At 36.0% G+C, this 23,395-nt stretch overlaps 1 protein-coding gene across 1 annotated transcript in view; it reads right to left on the bottom strand.

The window, feature by feature from the left end:
• FBN2 (fibrillin 2) overlaps window positions 1–23,395 on the bottom strand; it is a 280,529-nt gene that overhangs the window by 113,471 nt on the left and 143,663 nt on the right. Inside the window, exons 10-15 of the mRNA XM_032156530.2 lie at window positions 21,949–22,182; window positions 20,823–20,960; window positions 7,018–7,137; window positions 5,997–6,122; window positions 4,974–5,096; window positions 2,884–3,006 (exon numbers count right to left, since the gene is read on the bottom strand). Of these exons, the coding sequence (XP_032012421.1) occupies window positions 2,884–3,006; window positions 4,974–5,096; window positions 5,997–6,122; window positions 7,018–7,137; window positions 20,823–20,960; window positions 21,949–22,182 (864 nt within the window). The remainder of the gene's footprint in view (window positions 1–2,883; window positions 3,007–4,973; window positions 5,097–5,996; window positions 6,123–7,017; window positions 7,138–20,822; window positions 20,961–21,948; window positions 22,183–23,395) is intronic.

Genomic DNA, 23,395 nt, shown 5'->3' with positions numbered 1-23,395 from the left:
TAACCATGTTGACCAGGCTGGTCTCAAACTCCTGACTTCAGGTGATCTGCCTGCCTTGGCCTCCCACAGTGTTGGGATTACAGGTGTGAGCCACCATGCCTGCTCCCTTTTCTTTCTTAAAAAATGGAAAGATTTAAAATTTCTTCAGGTAATTAGCAGATTCTACATACCATGGGTAAAATATGTATGTATGCAAAATGCTAACTTTATTTTATTCTTCCTTCTTTAAAATCAACTTTTATTTATAACTTAAAGCAGCAACTCTTAAGACTATGACCTAGATATGATACCACTATTCTAATTTAATAACAATAATATCAGTAGTAGTTAACTTATTGTGCATTTGCTATGTGCTAGACACCATTGAAAGCTTTATTTCTCCAAACAACAAAAGAGGAAAGGAGGAACAGAGAGGTCCTGTATCTTGCTGCCATCTTATAATTTTTTTGTCACTTAAGACTATTCAGTAGTTATCATGTGGCCTGAGTTTTCTTCCTTACTTACTAAGCTGCATCACTGAATAAACTTAAAAATAAATTTTGAATGAATGGGAAAGATAAAGATATGATTGCCTTTTGTTTACAACCTTGCTTGTGAGTTTTATTTCAGTATACTAGTTAAAACCATAGCTTAATTAACTGAAAGTAAAACAAAAAACAAAAACACATCTTAATATCTACAGAAGAAAAATGAACAAACAAAAAAAAGGATCTAAAATTAAAATGCTTATCCTAATAGTTTTTCATAACAGTGATTCATTTATTTTTTCTATTTTTTTTGAGACAGGGTCTCAGTCTGTCACCTAGGCTGGAGTGCAGTGGCGCAATCATAGCTCACTGTAACCTCCACCTCCAGGGCTCAGGCAATCCTCCTGCCTCAGCCTCCCAAGTAGCTGGAATTATAGGCACGTGGCACCATGCCTGGCTAATTTTTTATTTTTTGCAGACACAGGATTTCACCATGAAGCCCAGACTGGTTTTGAACTCCTGAGCTCAAGCAATCTGCCCTACTCGGAATCCCAAAGTGCTGGGATTATAGGCACGCACCACCACGCTTGGCTAATTTTTGTACTTTTTGCAGAGATAGGGTTTTACCATGATGCCCAGACGGGTCTTCAACTCCTGGGCTCCAGTGATCCGCCCAACATGGAATTCCAAAGTGTTGGGATTACTGGCATGAGCCACTGCGCCAGGCCTCATCTCAAACTTAAAGAATCAATGGGTCTAAAAAGTGACATCAAGTCAAAAGACGTGAAGAAAACATCTAGCACGTTATAGAAACAGTAATATATAATTTTATACACATGAGAAATAATGTTTTTATTTTAAAAAGTTTAAATGACCACAATGATGAAAAACTGGAGGAGGCTTTCTGAAAATTTCCAGCGTGTTTCCTGGATGTGAACAAGATAATGAAATTTTATGTTTTACTGAATTCCTAGCAACAACTCACATGTTGGTTACTTAAGAGAAAAATAATTTCTCCCTCCAAAATGGTTTGTACTCATGGTACATTTCAACAGAATCATTTAGGTAAAGGAAAAAAGCTAAAGCAACTGAAAATATTTTAGCTTTGTAAGCAGGAAGAAGTTATATTCTTCTAGCTGCTGTATTTGAAATATCCCTGAACAAAGTGCTGACAACTTTGTAGGGTGAAATAAATCTTTGACTGGATAGAGTGGATAAATTTGAGTGAACAGATTATTTCTATCTGCAAATTCTCTACTTCTCCTCCTCCACCTTTGGGATCCAAATGTTTTGATTCTCATAGGTAGGAGTAAAGTGTTAACTATGTCTAAGAATATTGTATCTCTCAAATATACTTTGAAATCGTATTTCTATGTTTTACTGTACAACATGAAAAATAGAGGGTATACAATGACTAATTCACCCTAGAAGCCTCATGAAAGCATTTTTGGAGAGAAAACTCCATTAAATGTATTTTTACCACTCATTCTGCTATCCTTATCATTGGAATATATTGCTGGGGTTCCCAAACGCCAGTGACACTTCTGTCTTCCCTGCCTCTTCAAAGCTGGGCCTGGTACTTCTGACTGATTTTCATGGGATCAATTTGACAAAAATAACCTAGAGGAATCTGAATGGCTTAGAATAAAATATATATTCTTGCTCATACTTCTTTATACTCTTGCTTCTGCAGCTAGTTGCACAGTGATGAGGAGTAACATTTTGAGCTTTTTATGCACGTCCAATATTTATATTTTAAGTTTTGTTAGTGTGAAACCAAGAGTTTACTTACCTATAACTATAATCCCCATTACATATCTTATTTGTTATTAATTATAAAACTGAAATGCACTGTGTTTAGGATTCAGTTATCTAATATTATCAAGTATGCTAGTTTAGAAGTATACTTTTTCTTTTCCAGGATGTCATCAGAGCCTTCTGAAGGTTCTGAAGGGGGCTATCTGGGGGTTCCTGTCCATTAAAAAATAGCTTTGTTAATATATAATTTACATACCATAGAATCCATCACTTTAAAGTGTACAATTTAATAGTTTTTAGCATATTTACAGATGTGTTCATCCATCACTACAGGTGATTTTAGAACATTTTAATCACCTCGAAGATATCTTTTAGATCCCACCCCATTCTCCCACCACCCCCATCCACTCTGTCCTAACACTAATCTACTTTGTCTCAACAGACTTGCCGATTCTGGAGATTTCATATGGATGGAATAATATACTGTATGGTGTTTTGTGACTGGCTTCTTTCACTTAGCATAATCTTTCCAAGGTTTATCCATGTTTTGGCATGTACTCTTCTTATGGTGAATATTATTCCACTGTATAGAAATATCTCTGTCAGTTTTTCAAAGATCATTTTGCACAGTGGGGCCATTATAAAATGTTTCACTTACCAACACACACACGTCCGTCCATGCCCACAGCCAGGCCTGGGGGACAGTCACAGCGGAAGGACCCTTCATTGTTGATGCAGTGCCCATTCATGCAGATTCCTGGGGTCTGGCATTCATCAACATCTGTGCGGTGGGTGACAGAAGCCAAGTGGTTACTGGATAAATTTAACTTTATTAAGGGTTTACTTGCTGCCACTGCTCTATACTACTAACCTTTTGTTTATAACTTTATAATTTGTGAAGAACAAATAAGTGTGGTAACAGATATTATATACAAATGTAATCCTTTCAACACATTTCAGAATGCTTTACTCTACCCATTGAGGAAAAAAAAGCCTCATAATATTCTTTTTCATTATTTATTCGACAATCCCATTTAATGCTAAATAATTCAAATTAGTTAAATAAAACAAATTCTTTAAAAATTAAGGTAAATTTCTTAATTTTTTTCACACAAAGACACTTTAACTAGAAGTAGATGCTATGCTGATATTCATTTGATCATTTGATAATAACAAAATAACTTGAGGTATGTCTTCTAATTTTCAATCCACTTGAATTTATCAAACGTAACCCAGTATTAAATGACTTCCCCGAAAGATGAAAGAGACTTCAAACACAGAGCTGCCGACTCAGGAATACTTAAAATCTTCACAACATTTGTAATTAAATAATTAATAAGAACTAGTTTCCAGAAAGCAGAAACTGGTATGGTCAAAGTCATCTTTAGATGTATATTGAAGTTTCTTTAAAAAGGCTGAAATAAAGTCACATACTGTAACATAATTCTACACACTGGAGCATAATGACAATTCCCTATCTTGTGTTAAATCCAAATCAGCTAACCCTGAGATGACATCCCAGTCATGAGTTCAACCAGCAAAACAGTACTCCTCATTCTTGGAGAGTCAAAAATCTATATCTTATTCAGAAACATAAGAATTCAGTCTCAATTTTTTAATCTCTACTGTCCCTAGAATTTCATTGTAATTCATTGAAATTATAGTAATTGAGCATGATCCTTATCTGGTACTTAAATTAAGTTTGTGCAATTGAAGGCAGAACATCATTGATGGAGTTAATTTTGTCTTAAAGAAGGAAACAAAGAAAAACAAAAATTTGGCCAGGTGTGATGGTTCATGCCTGTAATCCCAGAACTTTGGGAGGCTGAGGCAGGAGGATTGCTTGAGCCCATGAGTTTGAGACCAGCCTGAGCAACATAGTGAGACCTCATTTCTACAAAAAAATAAAACAAAATTAGCTGGGCATGGGGCCACATGCACGTAGTCCCAGCTACTTGGGAGGCTGACGTGGGAGGATGCTTGAGCCCAGGAGTCACGGGTGCAGTGAGCTGAGATTGTGCCACTACACTCCAGCCTAGGTGACAAAGCAAAAACCTATCTCAAAAATAAATAAATTTAAAAAAGAAAAAGAAAAATGTGCTTCTAAGTAGAGGCTGCAAAATGTATTCCACTTTATTACATTCCAATTGTGAGTACAAACATAATAAGGTCTCATTTATTTCCAAGAGGCATAACTTTAGCTTATTAAGGTTATCACTAGAGCTTGGTCTTCAAAATGGCTTCATAAAATAATTAATTGGAATATTAAAATTGTGTCTTCACTAAATCAGTGTAAGGTTTTCAGATAATGATACAATTACAAATGGTCTGTATATTAGCTTTATGGAAAAGATGTAATGCTAAACCCATAATGAATGACAGTGGAAAATCTAGTTCTGAGAATGCATAAAAAAACAAAAACCTTTCAAGATTTTTTCTTCTTTTTTATTCAGCCAAGCAGTTGAGAGAAATTATTTCTACATTGTTTTCCACAAGACTTGCTAAAACCAATCTGTCAGTCCCTTAATTTTTCCTATACCATTATTATTTTTGTTAAGATATGACTGTTCCCTAGACCACAATGTGTGTTTTTCTAGAAAGCTTTAGACACCTGCCTTAGTGAATTAGCAAGAAATGTGAATAATATGAAAGCCACATGAGGAAGCTGAAGTAATTCTTCCACGGTTCATTCAAATAAAAAAGGTGGTTTCAATCATGGTCACTTTCCTATCTGAAAGCCACACATACCAGTACAGTAACGCCCATTTGGAGCCAAGACAAATCCTGGTTTGCAGATGCACTTGAAGCTGCCATCTTCATTGATGCACATTCCATTCAAACACATGTTGGTAGTTGTACATTCATCATGATCTGCAAAAGAGGAGAGAGTGACTTTGAACACTGGCCTTGAGGGAACCAATTCCTTCTTCTTCCATAAACAATCCCCAGTCAAATTCCACTACCTAAATGAGCCATGTGCTCATGGCTTTTAGTTTTTTTTAAAAAAAAAGAACACCAACTGAATGAGAAAAAATAGTGCGGAGAGTGGAAAGGAACTTCAGTATATGGATATAAAGGAAAATAACTATATTTTGTGCTTAGCTCCTGTTAAAACCACATAAACCATGAATAGTGTGTTACTTTGTGTACCAAAAAGATAATATAATTTCAGTGAGTGCTTATTTTATAAGAAAATAAGGCAATGGCAGACCTCACTGCAAATGAAGCGATCTGGACTTTCATTAGTAGGTGAATTTGATGTGTTACTTTGTAAACAATATTTCTGTGGTGTGTTGGTATCCATTGCACTGCTAGACATCACAAGCTGCAATTTTAGAGATTTGTGTACTGCATATGTCAAACATTTTTATATTCCTCCAGGTTGTGGAGGACGGGAAGACCTTTTCTATTTTGTCAGTGTTGTAGTCCCAACACCTGAAATACAGTAGTTGCTAGTAATTGTTTAAACTTATGAAGAATAACTGCTACTTACAATTTAACTTGTAACACACACGAAATTTTCAGAAGCAGTAAATTATTCATTGTTATAACATCTCCTCCCCTCCACCACCAAAAAAAAAAAACCAAAAAACAAACCAAAAACCTGTCCTTTTGCTTTAACAGTCATATTAAATGCATTTGCATTTTACCTAAGTTACCTGAAGATCTCACATACGTGGTGTGTGAGCTTTCATGGAAATAGTATATGGTTCTAAATAAAAATGTATATCCTTTTAAAACCTTTTGCAAGGGAGCAGGCAATTTCCATACCAACACAGTTTTTTCCATCTGTAGTTAATTCAAAGCCGGCATTGCAAATGCACTGGAAACTTCCATCTGTGTTCACGCATCGACCGTTTTTACAAAGAACCCCATTCTGAATGCACTCATCAATATCTAGGAAGATTGAGAATGGCCAAACGTTATTCTTTTACAATACTTATAGATATACACAATAAGATAAGAAATGGAATTTTAAATATTCAAAATCATGTTACTTCTTTAGCAAAATTTCTGTCTCTCAGCAGTTTTTTTTTTTTTTTTGATATGTAGGTGCAAGCAATTTTACAGCTCTTATAGTAGCTGAAGAAGGAAAGGAAAAAAAAAAAGAGGGTGTCCAGTAAACCTAAGAAAGGGTGGGCAAGACAGCTGGAATTACTGGTTGCAGCTGTTTTTGACATAGTGGATGAAGGCCTTAAAAGTCAGAACGAGATGTTGGATAAGTGTAAAGTAACTACAGAATTTCTAGATTAAGAGTAATACAATGAAAACTGCTGGAAAGTTGACTCAAGCAACTACCTGTGGATGAATAGGAAATGAAAAAGAAGACAGGCAGTCATCTGGTAAAATAATTCTGAGATGAATCAGCAATGAGGTAGCGCGTTTGGACCAGGGTGGTGGGTGTAGCACTGAAGCTGTGAATAAAGACCAGGCATGACTTGGTGTTGGACTATGTGTGGGATTCAAAGAAAACAGTAGTTTAAAATGACTATAAATCTTAAACTCAGTTAATCAGAGAAGGTTACTGATGTTATCTGGAGAAAGGAAGCTCTCATCTAAGGAAGGAAGATAAACTGAATTTTTGTGAAAACAGATACCATGTTGTCTGGGTTATTTATGCAAACAGTGTTTATGTTTAAAAGGAGAATCACTGAGGGTATTATAAATAAATCTGTAATAATGTAACAACACTTATTTTATTCCATGTTTTAATAAATTTACTTTTAACAGCAACAGCCTTGGTCACTATGTTTCATGGAACATTTTCATATGTGAAAGCAAACTGCCTTACCAATGCATGCTTGCTTGGTAGGAGTCCTCTGGAATCCAGCATGACATTTACAATAATAGGAACCAGGTGTGTTAACACAATCTCCATTAGTGCAGGGATTTGATGTGCATTCATCAACATCTGTGAGCAGCAAAAGAAACCATTATAGACTTTACTCCATTTGTAGAAATGTTTGTTTAAAGTACATTTAGCCCTCTAAAATTTGAGAGAAGGCCAGTCAGTGGTAATAGTCTAAATAGCAAAGTATTTATAAATGAATGAAAATTCCTTTCTTCAAATACACTCAGAGGCCAGTCTGAGGATTTACAAAAGTATCACCTTTTAGAGAGTACCATGCGAATTTGCTTTAATCAAGAATTAAAGATTTTTCAGTTGGAATAATGGCCAATGATTAAAAGCATGGGCTCTGAAAAAAGAAATAGGCTATAATGCTTATTGCTTACACCAATGTGGGCAAGTTAATAATCTCTCTAAGGCTTAGTAAAGTGCCAGAAGAACAATGAAAGGATTCTGAAGATACATATTTATGTTACATGTTATCACTGCTATTAGTTTTAAAGAAAGAGATTGATGGATTATGGAATGTCTTTGGTATAACTTTTTTTTGGTGAACTCATCTATGTATACAACTATATATACACTAAAGCTTAGATAATATTTTGAAGTAAAAAAACATGAGGGAGTAGAAAATGAAAACATTAAAACAAAGCCTATTTTTTTCAGCAGTTTCAGGTTTCTTTAGGATCTTAAAATTGGCACAGCGATTTGCTGCATAAAATGAAGTTTTATGCAAATACTGGTCGTCACCAAAAAGTGAGAAAGTCATGCTTTCCATTTAAGGTCTCCTAAAGCCTAATTAAATGCAAACCCTCTGCAGGATTCAGGGGCTGAAAAACCAAATGACAGACTGAACAGTCTGGACTAGTTAAATCCCAGAGAAATCACGTGTGCCAGTATAAGAAGTTTAATTCATCTTCTCTCAGCAATGCCCACTAAATATTATTTTCAATCCTTGCAAATTAAAAACCTGGCTAGTTGGTGAGGGCATAATGATTTGCCATTTCATATATATGTAGAAGCCATTAACATATACAATTTCAGCTAAATTGGAGAACATAACAATAAAATCAGTTCACAGGTTTACCATTTTAATAAGCAGATTCCTACTTTCACAGATGTTCTTAAAAGAGGAACTGTACTGTATCAAACCCATCAACTTCATTTACGTAAACACTCAGACTGAATGCAATTAAGCCCTTTCTGGTAAAGGAAATAAACTTCATAGCAAATAAAATAAAAACAACGAAGAATAACAGGACTAAATCCTTTTCCATTCATCCAAGGACCCCTTCAGCCCATAAAGACTCACTTACATTTAAAGTTTTAGTTGATACCATCAATTCTACTGAGCCAAAGGAACGAAGCAAAATGAGAAAAGAGAGACAGCATTAGCAAGCATATCAAGTATAATAAATAGACTTTCCAATATGAAGTACCACCTTCAGTTCGCAGTGTTGAAGATCACTTCAATTTTGTGTTACATAATTGAAATGCAACAATTAAAAACGTGTTGTAGCTGTTATCGTTACAGAAGCCTCAACATAAAGCTCTGTTTGAAGAACATGAGAAACCACGCATCCATTCCCCTCTCTTTAGGTAAAGTTTCAGGAAAGCCACGTCACTTTGCAGGACTGTTTTCTCCCCTGGAGAGTCTGCTCCTAAGGCTCCTTGTTACTACGGCAGCTCTGCCAGCTATTTTGCCACTACAACCATAATTCACTTCTGTCTCCTGAGCCCCTCAGGGACTCATCAAGGGTCTAGTACACAGAGAAGATGTAATTGTTCACTTAATTTTGGTCAAAACAATCACCAAAAAAGGAATTAGTGACTTTACAATTCCATATGACTTTAAAACCCATTTGTTGTTTTTCGTTTGTTTTCTGGGATTTTCAGTTTTAGACTAATCACAAATGACCACTGCCAACTTCTCCATCAACATTTCATGTTTCCTCTTTATTCTGAGTCTCACAGTCCTGGACCTCCAAGAGATCATGTTCATTTTGTCTTGTTTACAGGAACAGAAAGTACTTAAATACTACGTTCTGTACATTTTGACTTCTTAGTATGTTTTCGTTGGGGGGATGAGTATTTTTAAGCAAAATTCATGGGATTTAACCTCCTAAAATAAATTTTAAAATTATGGAGAATGTTGATTATCAAACTTGTTAATTTCTCAAATACTACTATATACTTAAGAAATATTTTCCCTTGAAAAATACTTTATATGCCAACTTAGAAAAGGCTTTTTTTTTTGTTTGCAAAGGCTCGAGGATTACCTGTAGCCCAATAGAAATTTAAATTATTTTTTACTACTCCAAAATAGAGTGACTTGAATTAAAAACATTGCTAACAGCAGTCTGACTTATACAGACACTAGGAGAGTTACAAATTTTAATTTTAGAGTAGAATTCTCAAGAAAAAGAGAGAAAAATATAATGAGTAAATATAACTGTTTTCAGGCATCAGGAGCAATTCTCATAATAGCAAAATAGACCCAATTCTATTTTCTTTGTCACTGATCCTTTAATAAATCTATTGCCTTTCAAGTTACACTGCTTCATCAGGTATCTCATAAAAGTTCCCAAACAGCAATGGCAGTTTGTTATTCCTCAAAACATTAGCGCAGTTGACATAGTTACTAGTGTTATCTTGGGCTCTTATAATTTAAAGCACTAGTTAATTAATATCTTCTTCACTTTTTCTGATGTGTTGTTTATAAATTCAATTTTTTGTTTATAAATTCAAAGTGATCAAAAATTGACATTAGAGAATAGGATTAAAAATATTAAAACTCATTTTCTGAAAATGTGCTCCATTACTAAGCTAAGTCTCTATGAATTACAGTAGTCAGAAAGACAAGCCTGCTGCTGGGGCTTTAACTTTGCAGGGCTAAATGATGAGGTATATCTATCACTTAAAGAAGCACCAGGTAGTATCATCTAAGCTAGGCAGGCTGCATATGGTTATACAGTGTACAACCCTAGGGCATACCACTTATATAGACTCTTTGAATGATACCCTTTAGGTTTGTACAGACAAAATTTGAGCTAAGCCTAATTTAATAACTCTGATCTTGTAGCCCTGTACCTAGTTTAGAATGATTGTTTTTTCCAAAACATCGTATTTGGCCCACATTTTCTTTTATAATCATAGTGGACTTGGACGTTTTTGGCAAAATTATGATACTAATTCTCTCTATACCTGGCCTCTCATCTATATTGTTTAATGGAAGACCTGAACTCAAATCTGTTATTTAGGGTTGAGCTGGTTAATGAAACATATGTATGTTAATATTATGAATAAATAAAATAACCTCAGAATGACTCAATTACCATCCTAAAACCACTCTTCAAAGTTAATAAAACCCCCCTAATTACCAAATCCAACAGATTTTTTTTCCTCACTGCCTTTGATTTTTCTACTGCATTTAACACCTGACACTACTTTTCTCTTGAAAGTGTGCCCTTCCCTAACTTCAGGAACATAATTCTCTATATTATTTTGCTCTCTCTCTAACACTATGAGCTAGAACAAGGAGGGTCTGAGTTGAGCTAGACTAAGGGCCTTCAATGTGGCTGTTCAATAGGATTCCAGTTGTAGTATTCCTGTTATCTTTTCACTTGTCCTGTTGTTCAGCCTGGGACACAGTATTCATCCTCATGGTTCTAAGGGCCACCTGTGTGTTGTTGACTCCTAAATCTGTAACTCTACCCCAGACATTCCTCTTAGCATTAGAGCTCTATAATTAAATACACTAGACACCTAAAAGTCAGCATGTCCAAGAAAGACTCAACAACTATTTCCTCCCAATCTGCACCTTCTTATACATGTTAACAACACCACTATATGTCCAGCTTTGCTCAGCCAGAAACTTGTGTATCATTGTAGTTTTCTACTCTTTGACTCCCCACAACTAATCTGTCATCAGATTCCACTGATTAATCTCCCAAGCACTTGTCAAATCATTAAGTTTTTCTGCAGTCCTACATCACTATTGTCATAATTTCTTGCCTAGACTTCTATAAAAATTTACTAGCTGGCGTTTTTGTTCCCATTTTTTTCATTCCACAATCTTTGCACTAAGAAAATAGGGGACACTTCTGTTCCCAGCCAAGACAGATTTACCCTCCTTCCTCAAATACACAAACAAATGGACAAAGTATAAGAAATCATGGTTTTCAAGAAACTTGACATCAGGCAACAAAGAATATAGATCCCTAAGAGAAGGAAAACAAACACAGTGAATATCATGACTATTTCAGCTTATGGCTTTAAGAGGGTTTTCAGACCACGGTGCAGACAGGCGGAACACTGGCAGGATGCAGCAAGCCCCTAAGTAGATGAGTCAGAGCTGAGAGTCCAGAAACAGACCCAATATATACGAGCAACTGATTTTCAACAAGGTGCAAAGGCAATTCAGTAGAGAGAAGACAGTCTTTTCAACAAAGGGTGATGGTTATTAATATACTACAAAAAATAAACTTCATAGAATATTAAAAAAACGAATTCAAAATGGATCATAGGCCTAAAGCTAGATAACTTCTAGAAGCAAAAACTGAAGAAAACCCTGGTGACCTTACATTTGGCAAAGATTTCCTAGACACAACATCAAAAGCATGATCCATAAAACAACAAATTTAATAAATAAAGCTTCGTCGGAATTAAAAATTTCAGTGCTTCAAAAGATACGTTACAAAAAGAAAAGGCAAGCCACAGGCCAGGACAAAACATGTGTAAATCATATATTTGATAAGGACTTAAATCCTGAGTAAACAAAGAACCCTCAAAACTCAATAAGAAAATAATTTTAAAATGGACCAAGATTTGAACTGACCCTTTACCAAAGAAGTGTCAGATCAAATAAACACATGAAAAGATGGTCAACACCTTTTTATGTGAATCATTAGAGAAATGTAAATTAAAATCACAATGAGAAACCCCTGCCTACCTATTACGATTGCTAAAGTGTAAAAACCTGACTATACGAAGTGCTGGCTTGGTTATGGAGTAACTGATACTCTCATACACTGCTGCTAGAAATGTAAAATAGTACATTTTGGCAGTTTCTTAAATAATCAAATATATTCCTCTCACATAATCCAGCCACTCCACGCTTAGGTATATACTCAGAACTAAAATGCTCATACAAACACTTGTACATGAATGTTCATAAGAGCTTTATTTGTAATAGACTGGAAACCAAATAAGTGCCCATTAACATGGGAATATATAAATAAACTGTGCTATATCCATACAATAAAATATTACTCCACAACAAAAAGAAATAAATGATTTTTCCCACCACAACGTAGATGAATCACAGATTATGCTAAGTAAAATAAATCAGACGAAAGTCAAATATGTAACAGTATGATTTCATTCATATAAAATTCTACACGATGCAAAGTAACGTACAGTGACTAATCAGGGATTGCCTGGGGACAGGATGGGGGCTGGGGATGGATGAAAGGAGGAGCAAGATGGAGAGATTACAAGGGACAAAAGTAAGCCTTATGAGGGTGACGGATATGTTCATTATCTGATTGTCGTCATGATTTTATTGGTATACACACATCAAAACTTATCAAGCTATATGCTTCAAATATATACAACTTATTGTATGTCAATTAAACCACAATAAAGCTAGTTTAAAAATCTGCACAACACTTCCATCATGATTAACTAAGAAAAAGATATGGTCTTCTCTTCTTGGGCTTACAGACATTTAGGAGTCATGAACACCTATGATATAAGGTGTTGTGAACTCTGTGGCTGTTTTACAGCATACCTTTAAGAGCTTCATTTTCCTCCTTGTCTTTTAGAAATAAGTGCTTAGAACCCCTCTATTCTTCAACACAGGGTGCATGGGCTGGGAAAACTTGAGAAAATATTCAAGTGGCACCTGGGAACCAAAAATCTACTTGGAAAAACCAAGGCTCTAGATGAAATTATAGTTGGATTTTTTCAGACATGGGTCCAAAGCTGGGAGTGTTAATCCCAGCTTTGACTAGTGTGTGCAAACATGGAGTAGGATCATGACCAACTTCTTTAAGACTTTGAACTAAGCAAGCACAAATAGGGAGCCTAGACAGTACAAACAACTTTAATTTTCAAAATTTTTAGAACTCCATATGAAATGGGTTCTTTGGCTATCCCTCAGTTAGCTCAGAACTCAGACAGGGAGAAAGACATGTTTTATATATACACATATATATATATTTTTCTTTCCAACTTTTATTTTACATTCAGGGAGTACAAGTGCAGGTTTATTACATGGGAAAACTGCATGTCACAGGGGTTTGTTGTAAAGATTATTTCATCACCCATGTAATAAGCCTAGTGCCTGATAGGTAGTTTTTTGATCCTCACTCTCCTCCCACCTTCCTTCCACTCTCAAGTAGGCCCTAGTGTCTCTTGTTCCCTTGTGTTCACATGTACTGAATGTTCAGCTCCCACTTACAAATGAGAATATATGGTATTTGGTTTTCTGTGTCTGTGTTAATTCATTTAGGACAATGGCCTCCAGCTCTATCCATGTTGTTGCAAAGCACATGGTCTCATTCTTTTTCTTATGGCTACATAGTATTCCATGGTGTCTATGTACCACATTTTCTTTACTCAGTCCACCACTGATGGGCATTTAGGCTGTTTCCATGTCTTTATATTGTGAATAGTGCTGTGATGAAAATATGTGTGCATGTATCTTTACGGTAGAACATTTTATATTCCTTTGGGTGTATATCCAGTATTGCTGGGTCGAATGGTAGCTCTGTTTTAAATTATTTGAGAAATCTCCAAACTGCTTTCCATAGTGGCTGAGCTAATTTACACTCCCACCAGCAGTGGATAAGCATTCCTTTCTTCACAACCTTACCAGCATCTACTTTTTAATAACAGCCATTTTGACTGGTATAATATGGTATCTCATTGTGGTTTTCATTTACATTTCTCTAATGAGAGGTGGTGCTGAGCATTTTTTCATATGCTTTTTGTCTGCATGTATGTCTTCTTTTGAGAAGCATCTGCTCATGTCCTTTACCCATTATTTAATGAGTTTTTTTTTGCTTGTTAAGTTACTTATAGATTCTGGATATTAGAACAATGTCGGAGGTGTAGTTTGCAAATATTTTCTCCTACTCTGTAGGTTGTTTACTCTGATACTTTCTTTTGATGTGCAGAAGCTCTTTAGTTTAATTGGGTCTCATTTGTCAATTTTTGTTTTTGTTGCAATTGCTTTTGGAATCATTGTCATAAAATCTTTGCCAGAGCCTATGTCCAAAATGGCATTTCCTAGGTTTTCGTCTAGAGTTTTTATAGTTTTAGATTTTACATTTAATTCTTTAATCTATCTTGAGCTAATTTTTGTATATTATGAAAAGAAGGGATTCAGTTTGAATCTTCCGCATATGACTAGCCAGCTATTGCAGCATCATTTATCGAATAGGGAGCTCTTTCTTTGTTGCTTGTTTTTGCTGACTTTGACAGAGATCAAATGGTTGTAGCTGCATGGCTTTATTTCTAGGTTCTCTAACCTGTTCCATTGGTCTATATGCCTGTTTTTGTACCAGTACTGTACTGTTTTGGTAGCCGCTGCCTTGTAGTATAGTTTAAAGTCAGGTAGTGTGATGCCTCTAGCTTTGTTTTTTGCTTAGGATTGCTTTGGCTATTCAGGCTATTTTTTGGTTCCACATGAATTTTAAAATAGGTTTTTTTCTAATTCTGTGAATGTTGATACTTTGATAGGAATAGCTAGAATCTGTAAATTGCTTTGAGCACTATGGTCATTTTAGTAATGTCGATTCTTCCTATCTATAAGCATGGAATGTTTTTCCATTTGTTTGTGTTGTCTCTGATTTCTTTGTCTCTGAAAGAAATCAGAGATAGAATCTCTAATAAAATACATTAATTGAGGCCGGGCGCGGTGGCTCATGCTTGTAATCCCAGCACTTTGGGAGGCCGAGGCGGGCAGATCACGAGGTCAGGAGATCGAGACCACGGTGAAACCCCGTCTCTAATAAAAACACAAAAAAATTAGCCGGGCGTGGTGGCGGGCACCTGTAGTCCCAGCTACTCGGAGAGGCTGAGGCAGGAGAATGGCGTGAACCTGGGAGGCGGAGCTTGCAGTGAGCTGAGATTGCGCCACTGCACTCCAGCCTGGGCGACAGAGCGAGACTCCGTCTCAAAAAAAAAAAAAAAAATACATTAATTGATTTGCATATGCTGAACACACCTTGCATCCTAGGGATAAAGCTTACTTGATTGCAATGAATTAGCTTTTTGATGTGCTGCTGGATTCAGTTTTCTAGTATTTTGTTGAGCATTTTTGCATCTATGTTCGTCAAGGATATTGGCCTAAAGTTTTCTCCTTTTTTGCTGTTATCTCTGCCAGGTGTTGGTACAAGAATAATTCAGGCTTCATAGAATGAGTTAGGAAGGAGTCCCTCCTCTTCAAATTTTTGGAATAGTTTCAGTAGGAATGAAACCAGCTCTTCTTTATACATCTGGTGGAATTTGTCTGTGAATCCTTCTGGTCCCATGCTTTTTCTGGTTGGTAGGCTTTTCATTACAGATTCAATTTCAGAACTCATTTTTGTTCTGTTCAGGGATTCAATTTCTTCCTGGCTCAATCTTGGGAGATGTTATGCTTCCAGGAATTTATGATTTCTTCTAAGTTTTCTAGTTTGTGTGCACAGAGGTATTTTTAAGGTTTTCTAGTTTGCGTGCACAGAGGTGTCTCAGGATTTTTGTATTTCTTTGGGGTTGTTGGTAACGTCTCCTTTGTCATTTCAGGTTGTGTTTATTTCCATCTTCTCTCTTTTATTCTTTATTAGTCTAGATAGCAGGGTATCAATCTTATTTATTCTCTCAAAGACCCAACTTTAGGTTTCGTTGATGTTTTGAATGTTTTTTCACATCTCAACTTCATTCGGTTCAGCTCTGAATTTGGTTATTTCTTTTTTTCTGTTAGCTTTGGGGTTGGTTTGCTCTTATTTTTTTTAGTTCCTCCAGGTGTGATGTTGTTAATTTGAGATCTTTCTAACTTTTTGATGTGGGATTTTAGTGCTATAAACTTTACTCTTAACACCGCTTTAGCTGTGTCCTAGAGATTCTGTTATGTTGTATCTTTGCTTTTATTAGTTATTAAAATTTTATTATGCTGTGGTCTGAGAGTGTGGTTGGTATAATTTCATTTTTCTTGAATATACTGAGAATTGCTTATGGCCAAGCGTGTGGTTAATCTAGAGTATGTGCTATGTTACAGATGAGAAGAATGTATATTTTGTTGTTGTTGGGTGGACTGTTCTGTAGATACCTGTTAAGTCCATTTGGCCAAGTGTTGAATTTAAGTCTCAAATATCTTTGTTAGTTTCCTGCCTTGATGATCTGTCTAATACTGTCAGTGGGGTGTTAAAGTCTCTCACTATTATTGTGTTGTTATTTACGTCTCTTTGTAGGTCTCTAAAAACTTGTTTTATGAATCTGGATGCTCCAGTGTTGGGTGCATGTATATTTAGGATAGGGAAATCTTTTGTTGCACTGAACCTTTATTATTATGTAATGGCCTTGTCTTTTTTGATCACTGTTAGTTTAAAGTCTGTTTTGTCTTAAATTAGAATAGCAACTCCCACTGTTTTTGTTTTCCATTTGCTTGGTAGCTTTTTCTCCATCCATTTACTTTGAGTCTATGGATGTCACTGCATGTGAGATGGGTCTCTTGAAGACAGCATATAGTTGAATCTTGTTTCTTCATCTATCTTGCCACTCTGTTTCTTTTCAGTGGGGGCATTTAGCCCATTCATTTTCAATTTATTTATTTTTCAAATTTTTATTACTGTACTTTAAGTTTTAGGGTACATGTGCACAATGTGCAGATTTGTTACATACGTATCCATGTGCCATGTTGGTGTGCTGCACCCATTAACTCGTCATTTAGCATTAGGTGTATCTCCTAATGCTGTCCCTCCCCACTCCCCCCACCCCACGACAGTCCCCAGAGTGTGATGTTCCCCTTCCTGTGTCCACGTGTTCTCACTGTTCAATTCCCAGCCCGTTCATTTTCAAGGATAATATTGGTATGTGCTGATCTGATCCTGCCATTGTGTTTAGCAGGTTGTTATACAGATTTAATTGTGTAGTTGCTTTACAGTGTCAATGGTCTATGTACTTAAGTTTGTTTTTGTGGTGGCTGGTAACAGTCTTTCATTTCTATGTTTAACACTCCCTCAAGGACCTCTTGGTAAGGCAGGTCTGCTGGCAAATTCCTTCAGCATTTGCTTGTCTGAAAAGTATTTTATTTCCCCTTCAAGTATGAAGCTTGTTTGGCTGAATATAAAATTCTTGGTTGGGATTTCTTTCTTTAAGAATGCTGAATATAGGCACCCAAACTCTTCTGGCTTGTAGGGTTCCTGTTCAAAGATCCACTGTTATCCTGATGGGGTTCCCTTTGTAGGTGACCTGCTCCTTCTCTTTAGTTGCCTTTAAAATTTTTTTATCTCTTGTTGACCTTGGAGAATCTGATGATTGTCTGTCTTGAAGTTTGTCATCTTGTATAGTATTTCACAGGGGTACTCCGGACTTCCTGAATTTGAATGTTGCCTTGTCTAGCAAGGTTGGAGAATTTTTTGTGGGCAATATCTTCAAATATGTTTTCCAAGTTGCTTGCTCTTTCTACCTCTGTTTCAGGGATGCCAATGAGTTGTACGTTTGGTTTCTTTACATAATCTCATATTTCTCAGGGGTTTCATTCAATCCTTCTAATTATTTTTTATTTTCATCTGACTGAGTTGATTTAAAAGACAGTCTTTGAGCTCTGAGATTCTTTCCTCAATTTGGACTATTTTGCTGTTAATACTTCTGATTGTATTATGAAATTCTTGTAGTGAGTTTTTCAGCTCTATCAGATCAGTTCGCTTCTTTCTTAAGAACATGCCAGTGGTGATGGGGTGATGAGGCCTATGTGCATGTGTGCCAGCAACGCAATGGGGGAAGGCTGTGGGCAAGTGCATGCCAGCAAAGTTGTGGGGAGAGGATGCAGGTGGGAGAATGTTGGCAGAGGCCCACCTGCTGAAGTTCTCCAATGGTTAGGCAGGGTTTGCTGGCAAAGAAGCTATGGTGGGGACACCTGGGAAGAGCCCCAGATGGGCATCTGAGGCTGTGCTCCAAGTGGACACAGCCATGCAGGGACATTGGCAGAGGCCGGTAGATGGGGACACTCAGATCAGACTGGCCTTGTCCCATGGGCAAGACTGCTCTGCTCTGTCCAGGTCCAATAGTCAACCAAGGCCAAAGCCCCCTAAAGGAGGATGTCAAGCCTTGGGGTATGGGCATCGCAGCCACTCTAGTGCCAAGCCCTCTGGGCTCTGCACAGGCTGGAGTCCTGTCCCTGCCACCTACCCAAGCAGCTCTCCCATGTCTCAAATGTCCATGGAAGTTGTGAGATCTTCTGCAGGTAGGATTCCAGACACCCCTGCAAAGAGTGGGCCACTCCTCAACTGTTTAATTCACTCCTTCCCCAGGAACTTCTCAGGGTCAGGAACAAGTCCTGGCACTTGGCAGCCCCCTGAAGGCTTCCCAGCTTCCTCCTACTTCAGTCCAGGGTCTGTGTCCTCCTTCCATACATTCTTAATGTCTTCCTTCTGAAGATCCTCTCAGAGTGTGCCAGTCTTTTTGATGGTCTGATCTTTCAGTAGGAAATGTTCTTCCTGGCTGTGTCTACTCAGCCATCTTGGCCCTTCTCTATTGAGTTTTTTTTTTTTAACTCCATGGGGAAATTCCTTATCCTTCACAGACACCAATGTAACCCCTAACTACTGCAGATCCTGCTGCTAGATTGGATGTTCCTGATGGTCTCTTCTTTCACCACGTTGCTAGCATACAGATCACAGTTACTGAGCAGAAATCAATTTAAATGGCATTTAAGGAATGAAAACTTTCAAGCCTACCACTACTAACTCTCTCACTGTTAAACTTTTTGTATATGACCTACAAGAAAGTTGGGGACTCTTTATAGCAGCTGTTCTCAAGGTGTGGCCTCTGGGAGACCATTGAGATCCTTTCAGAGTGAGTTTGATTCAAAACTATTTTCACAATCATATTAAGATGCTATTTACTTTTTTTTTTAAATCATGTTAACATTTTCTCTGATGGCACAAGAGCAACGATGGTTGCTTAGCACAGATTAAGGCAATGGCACCAAACTGTCCTACCAGTCAATGCCATGAACTCACCAGGTATTTGAAAAAGACATTTTCACTTAAGAATATAATTGGTGAAGCCATAAAATTAATAATAATCTTGGCCCTTGAATATACATTTTTAAAATACTTCTGTGACAAAATGTGCATTACACATTGTTGCTGACTGAAGCACCACGAGTGCCTGTCTCAAGGAAAAGTTTCTGTGTAGTTGTTTGAGTTGTGCACTCCATTAGCAGCTTTTTCTGCAGAATACTATTTTTACTTGAAGAATGACTGACAAATTATAGTTATGCAGAGTGATTAATCTGGAGACATTTTCTTGAAAATAATGCAGTGAGCCTGTCACTTTAAGAAAAGCAACAGACTGTATATTTGATGCCAATGTTAAAATCCAAGCTTAAAAATGACAGAATTCAGAAAGATTATTTAACACTGTATGCTTGATAGCTTCCCAGCAATTTGAAGGCATTTTATGAGTTTGATGGTGATATTCTCAAATATGATTTTTTGATAGTACATAGTAAAACATGTCAACTTTGGAAAGATGTGCATAATACAGTGCATCAATATATTTCAAATGACCAATGCATGTTACAAAATCCATTCAAAGCATTAGACAAACCAATGGACTTTATGTAACAGAGTACAAAAAGTGTACTAATATGGTTTCAGATTCTACATGGTTAACTAAACTTTAAGAATTACTTCTTGTAAGTTTTAGTGGAATATCAAAGAATAACCTCAATTATCTGAAAGTCTATGCAATATTCCTCTTCTTTTCCATCTATGTGTCTGTTTGAGGATAGATTTTCATTCCAAAACAAAACAAAACAAAACAAAACATCACCAAACCTTAAATAGAGAAGCAGCTATCAGAATCCAGCTGGCTTTTATTAAGGCAGACATTAAAAAGGTTTGCAAAAATGTATAACAACACTTGTTTCCACACATTTTGTTTTCAAAAATGTAGTTTTTCATAAAAATGTTACTTATGTTAACACGCAATGGATTCATTGTTGTTATTTTTGAATAAATCAATAAATGTCTTAATATTTTCATCTTTAATTTCAAATTAGGTAATTATCAAAGTAGAGATAATCAATGATTTTAAGAGTTTAAATGGGTCTGAGACCAACATATTTGAAAACTACTGCCCTGACGTATCAGATTTTAGTTCGTTGGTGTCTTGTCATCTTTTAAAAATGGATTCATTCTTGATGAATTGTTTTCAAAATATATTCATTGTTACATAGATTCCTTTTTATTTTTAGTTTATATTAAGAGTAAGCAATTCTAAGGAGAAAGGAAAGGGAGAGTCAGAGACAGAAATCACAATATTTAGGACCTGAAAGGGTAGGAAATTCTTGAAGTGATCTAGCTCAGCATAGGTTAAGGGGGCACAATGAATAGCATACACACAGAAGAGACAGTTTAGAAATTAGCTTTATTTCAAAAGACTTAAAAAAATCATATTCACTCCAATTTGATCTCGTAATCTAATAGCTACTTTAAAAACTAAGAAGGATTATTAAAGAATCACAAACTTACCTATACAATCTCCATTTGCATCCTGCTTATAACCCATGTTGCATTCACATCGGTAGCTTGAGACAGTTGGTATACAGCGTCCATTTAAACAAAGGTTAGCATGATGCTTACAGATATCTATTGTCTGGTTCAGAATTGCTATAGAAAATTAAAGCACAAGTATATTTAATCATTACAACATGCATTACTTTTCTGAATTGATTTTTAAAGGACATTTAATAGTAAATTAATTAGATGTATATCAGAAGCTGATATTTTATATTTTATTAAAACTTTAATGTGGAGAATCTAAAAAATATTACTGAGACACATGGTTGCAACTTGTATTTGTTAAGTTACAGATCTGAAAATGCTGCCCTTAATCATGCCTTTTTAAAATTACAGGAATGTTCTACCATACATTTGAGTGCTTTCCATTTCTCCTTTGTAGCTCTGCTGAATATTCAGATATAGTAAATCGGCAATATGCCAAAAAGAATAAACATAACACTGTAGGACATCCTTAAATATTATTAGCAAGAGAGGGCTTTTAAAAAGAATGAAGTTAAATGTCAAGCACACAAACGCCAACTCTGGTCTGAAGCCCATGGTTTTCAATTTCTTAAGCAATTTAACAAAAAAGGGTGAGGAAAGGAAAGATATCTACATTACAATATTTGGATCTGCACAGAGCAAGACATTCAGTTTATCTCAGTGGAGAAATGGTTCTGGAAAATAATTCAAGGGGTGCATGAACAGGGCAGCTTTAAACAGCCAAATGAAATACATTGGAACCAAAAACATGCTTTTTGGTGGTGTCAACTGGATTGGAGTATTACTGGGCTCTATATGTATTTGCAAAGACCTGGGTCACACATTCTTTTCTCTAATTTAACAGAAAGTTTATAGAACAGAAAAGTAATATTTTCCTATTACATTGTCCTAAATTTAGTATTACTACGTATCAGACCCTGAAATACTTTTCCCTCTGTCTCTGTCTGTCTCTCTCTCGCACACACAAACACACACACACACACACGTGCAAGTGTGTTCATATAGCCCTTTCGAAAAATTAAAATTATGTTAGATATTATAATATCACTTGAGGCAGGAAACTAAAGAGTGCACAGGAAAACTGACCACTTACTCAGTCCAGTGATGATAGGTCCCTGTCCCCCGGCCCCTACACCGGCTCCCCCAACGCCAGGAGAAAAGCCATTGCCTCCAGGGATGGGGATGAAGCCTGTCCCTCCTGGGCCATAGCCATTGCCATTGCCACTTGGGGCAAAGCCGTTTCCCCCAGTGCCTCCAGGTCTGGAACCAGCACTCCCTGGAATCCCTCCCATTGGAAGTCCATCCATGCAAAGTCTGCGATATTCCTCTAGAAGAAAAGAAGTTGGCGTTAACCACAGGTGAATGTCTTTCTGCATAACAAAGGCTATTGGTACATTGTACTAAGTCACTTTGGGTTACCTATACTACACAATATGATCAAGCAGGTTACTATCCCAATACATGTTTTTAATGCTGGCAGTAGCAAGAAAAAGATAAAGAAGTTTTAGAAAAAAATCTAAAACCTATATTGTCACATTATTTTAACTGAGTTGCATAAACAATCATTTACATGTGCATTTTTATTTTATGGACCTAAGTGCAACTCATAAAATTCCAGACATAATTATAAATACAGAAAATTTACTTGAATAGATAAAAGTTAAAGCTTTATGCTAATTCATGCTATATGTATGGTTTTACTTACATTCTCATCAGCATTATACCTATACATTTTTCCTATCTTTTTTTTTTTCAGGAGATTAGGTATTAATATTGTTCCAGAATGATATTTTTTTCTAACTTGGATTTTAATGGTAGACAATATCAAGTAAGCTTTTAAATCTGCTCCTTCTTGTCCAGGTGACAAAGTTGAGTAAAGAGAAGCAAGAAGACAGCAATTGCCTTATTGTCTTAACTGTCTGCAGAGTTAAGGCACTATATCAAAAGGAATAAAAATTATTAATTATATACTACTAGTGGAACTAGGAGAATCTAAAATAATTTACTAGGCATTAATTCTGCCCTTTTTTGTCTTACTAATAGATTTTGGTATTTTATGACTTAGAGATTTTGAAAGAATGATTCATGTGTCATGATATCTTTTCTGATAACAGTACATATTGGTATAAATATTTGTAAGTATATTTGAAAAATTTAATTATTTTTCACATTTTTAATTCAATGAGAAAATAATAGAATTGAATATATTAATATATCTTTATGTGAGAAACATTAATTTGTACTTTACTACTCATATTACACGTAACAAGAGGAACTACTTCTCATTAATCCTAATTTCCCAATATAGCATCATTTATACGGCAGTTACCACAGCATAGTTAATGACAGGCATCATCATACTCTTGTATGATGAATTTTCAAGATCATGAGAAGAGAGGAAATATCTTCAAGGACTGAGACATTGTAAGCTGAAGGTATTCCTGAAATGAAGTATAAATGAAGACAGAGTTTTCTTGCTCATAGATATTTGAGCTCTAGATGAAAGATCAGGAGGTTTAAAAACTGAATTGAGATACTAA

Source organism: Hylobates moloch, unplaced genomic scaffold (genome assembly GCF_009828535.3).
Source record: "Hylobates moloch isolate HMO894 unplaced genomic scaffold, HMol_V3 SCAFFOLD_6, whole genome shotgun sequence".
In the NCBI taxonomy this organism is placed as follows: domain Eukaryota; kingdom Metazoa; phylum Chordata; class Mammalia; order Primates; family Hylobatidae; genus Hylobates; species Hylobates moloch.
The sequence above is the reverse complement of the archived record's forward strand: the minus strand, read 5'-3'. Positions and strand labels throughout refer to the sequence as shown.